Consider the following 3,171-nt stretch of genomic DNA (forward strand, 5'->3'; position numbering starts at 1 on the left):
GCAGAGAGACTTACAGACTGGAAAAGAAAACTAAAACAGCTTTTAATAACAACAACAGCAACAACAACAATAATAATAATTTACTATATACAAATCAGTATCAAATCTAGCTCCCCCTTGATAGCAATCTGATGCTGCAGAGCAAGCAGGCAGCAGGGACGCCCAAGGCTCAGCCACAGAGGGAAACTGGACACAGGAGCTGGATTTGGGAACTCAGAATCAGGATCAAAGGCAGAAGAACAGAGTCCTGTTCAGATGCTGCCCACTGGAGAAGCAGAAGAGCAGGACAGCTTAACACCTGTGAGCCTTCAACTTTATGCTGAATATGATATGTCACACATTCATGAATGGATTTCATGAACAGAATACTTCTGTTGGTCACCTGTCTTGTCCATCCCTTCTTGGAGGTGTAACGTTTTACTTCCTTGTGACCCTTTGACTTCCTGGCACCCCTAATGTGTTACGTAAGATTTAGCAGTGCCCTTGGTCACAAGTATAAGCAAGAGTCCCTAACAGTAACTATAAACATCAGGCCATTATCACTTCTCATAGCCCGCACTGTCTGCAAAAACATGCTGTTAACTTCAAAAAGTACAGTCTCTCAGAAGAGATGGAGCTGAAGAGGAAAATCACCGAACAGGATTGGTTCCGTTTAGCTCAAACCAAGACACGTCAGAAGCAACTTTTTTTACCTTACCTAAAGTTAGTCTTAGTGAATCCCCTTCTGCAACATGACAGCACCTTTCTAGTCCCTTATACTTAAGCCAGACCCTACATGTAATCAGTATCACCCTAGATCTCCTCAGAATTAAACACTGTTGAGCAGTCCACAAAACAAGACCTGTAGTTGTACCACAACATGAATGTTCCCTTGACCTGTTTTATGTTAAAGCTAAAAAACCCCAGAAAGTTGTTTCTGTGGAACTGACAGATAATGTAAAATTCAATGCAGTAGAATGTACACTAAAGCATGATGTACACTAAGGTCTTTGAGCTGGATCAAAGACACAGTGCAGAGGTAAATAAAGTTGACACATGAAGACTAGACACAGTATGTTATTTAATAGGCTACTTAACTATTTTTAATAGATTCTGCTAGACTTATCATCATTATATACTTCAGATATTTTTGCATTATGGTTTCCACCAGCAACACAAGACCTCAAAATTATTCCATTAACATCTATGCTCCCAAATCTTATCTCCAGAAACCAGCATAGTAAGTATACATTTCCTTCCTTGTAATATCCAGTCAATATGAACAACAACACGGCTACCAGATGCTGCCAATCACAAAGGAAAACAGGATGCATATAGGAGTTCACACCCCAAACTATTTTCCTTTAAAAAAAGTAAAATACACCTGCTAACAGCTTCTGTGACAACAGTACTAGAGTCATTATCCAAAATCCCCATCTGCCTTGAGTTCTTATGCAAAACAGAAGGTTGTAGATTGCACTTTGCAGAAGTTACTCAAGAACAATTTCTAGAATTTTGCAGCCAGCTGCTTCAAAATAGCAAATATAAGAATAAAGCAATAATTTATTAACAATCATCTTCACTAAAAGCAGCAGCCATGCAAGGAGCTGGGGCTTTGGAACAGAATCAGGTTTGAGTTGACAACCCTTATCATTTCATACTTAGACGACTTTCTGCAAAAATCAAGCACGTATCTGACAGTACCTGTTCCTCTTTTTCTTTGGTCTTGCTCCTGGAGACTCTGGAAGAGGTAACATCCTGAGCTGGAATGACAGAGATTTGATGCAGTGGCATGTTCATCACACCGTCTTGTTTGGTCCTATCATTTACAGGAAGGAGGCTTGAAGGCAATGCTCATTCAGTGCCATTGTCAGGCCTTGCACCTAAAAAAAAAAAAAATTACATGACATTAAAGTAGCATGAAATACAATTATTTCTAAACCAAAGCTAAGCCATCAATTGGATCAAGATGTACCGCTTATTTTCTCTCTGGATTCTGAACAGGAACATTTTAGCTTACTAGCTGGGAGGTGGAATTAGACAGGTCAGAGCAAAATTTGTGCAAATAAATGAATAAATAAGCTATTAACCAGTTCTGAAAGTGGTTTGAGAGCAGAGCCAGAAGGTAGGGATCACTCTCGAATCTGTGTGATTGGGAGGAGGAAGAAGAGCAGCTCTCCAAGATGGGCAGCAGGAGTGTGCTACCTGGAGGAACAAAGCTCGTGCACGTATTTTCCTAAAGTACCAACCCCACCACACTGGATGGAACTTACTCAGGTATTATCCCGAATTAGGCTGAATCCCATAGCTTTAGTTAAAAACAGTCAGTGGTCTGCATCTGGCTCCTGTCATTCATATAAACATGCACCAGCTGGCAATAGGAGGATGGCATCATGTGAGCTGTTCCTTTCCTAAGGTTATTAAGGAATAATATAATCAAAATTCCTCACTAGGAATCAAGAATCTACTGGGCTACACATACTTCATCCTTCTTTTATTAATGCAACAAGGAAGTGCTACACATAGGAAAGATAACAAAGGAAGTAAATTAGCCAAAACTGGCAACACTAATCCAAAAGGCAGGCATAATTAGCTATACCTTTTACTAGATTGGCGAAGTTACGTTAAATAAAAAGCTTTTTGAAACATGTAGGATCAGGGAGTGTTTATCTGGAATGTAACCTGACAGAAATGAGACACAATCAATTGTGTTTAAAGCAAGGATTAGAGGGGAATTAACACAGCAGGGCCTATACTAAATAGGGCAACTGGATGCTGCACTGTTCTTCTGTTTCCATAATAATCAACTATTTGTTTGTTTGGTTTTGAATCTGTGAAGCAGAAAACAGAGAATAGACAAATGCCCTCTATATTACATTGTTTAATAACGTAACAGTGAGTCTAGCACTTAGTGTGTTAACTTACATTGCACACTTTTCTTATTGAATATTTAATTAAATGGAAGTTTTAAAGATAGGCCAAGCTTCCTTGGCTTTTGATTCTGCAAAAGATGCCAGTCTGGTTCTATTTCTATTAAGACTCCACAGAAGTACTGCAGTTGTGTAAAATGAAAACAGGATCAAATCTTTTGACTGCTTTTGATTAACCAGAAAAAAAAAATAATTACATATCCCAAGGCACTTTATTCAGGGAATGATAGTTCAGTATCTTCTTTGCCTTGAGAGGGAAAAA

General features: G+C 39.0%; 1 protein-coding gene across 2 annotated transcripts in view; it reads right to left on the bottom strand.

Annotated features, from left to right (window-relative positions):
• The window catches only part of MARCH8 (membrane-associated ring finger (C3HC4) 8, E3 ubiquitin protein ligase), a 71,054-nt gene extending 69,190 nt beyond the window's left edge, over positions 1-1,864 (bottom strand). Inside the window, exon 1 of one of the 2 annotated variants that reach the window (XM_009872249.1) lies at positions 1,684-1,864. In XM_009872249.1, the coding sequence (XP_009870551.1) occupies positions 1,684-1,779 (96 nt within the window). In that variant the 5' untranslated portion in view covers positions 1,780-1,864. The remainder of the gene's footprint in view (positions 1-1,683) is intronic. The other variant, XM_009872247.1, reaches the window with a different exon arrangement.
• Positions 1,865-3,171: the final 1,307 nt, after the last annotated feature.

This window comes from Apaloderma vittatum, unplaced genomic scaffold (assembly GCF_000703405.1).
Source record: "Apaloderma vittatum isolate BGI_N311 unplaced genomic scaffold, ASM70340v1 scaffold22716, whole genome shotgun sequence".
Lineage (NCBI taxonomy): Eukaryota > Metazoa > Chordata > Aves > Trogoniformes > Trogonidae > Apaloderma > Apaloderma vittatum.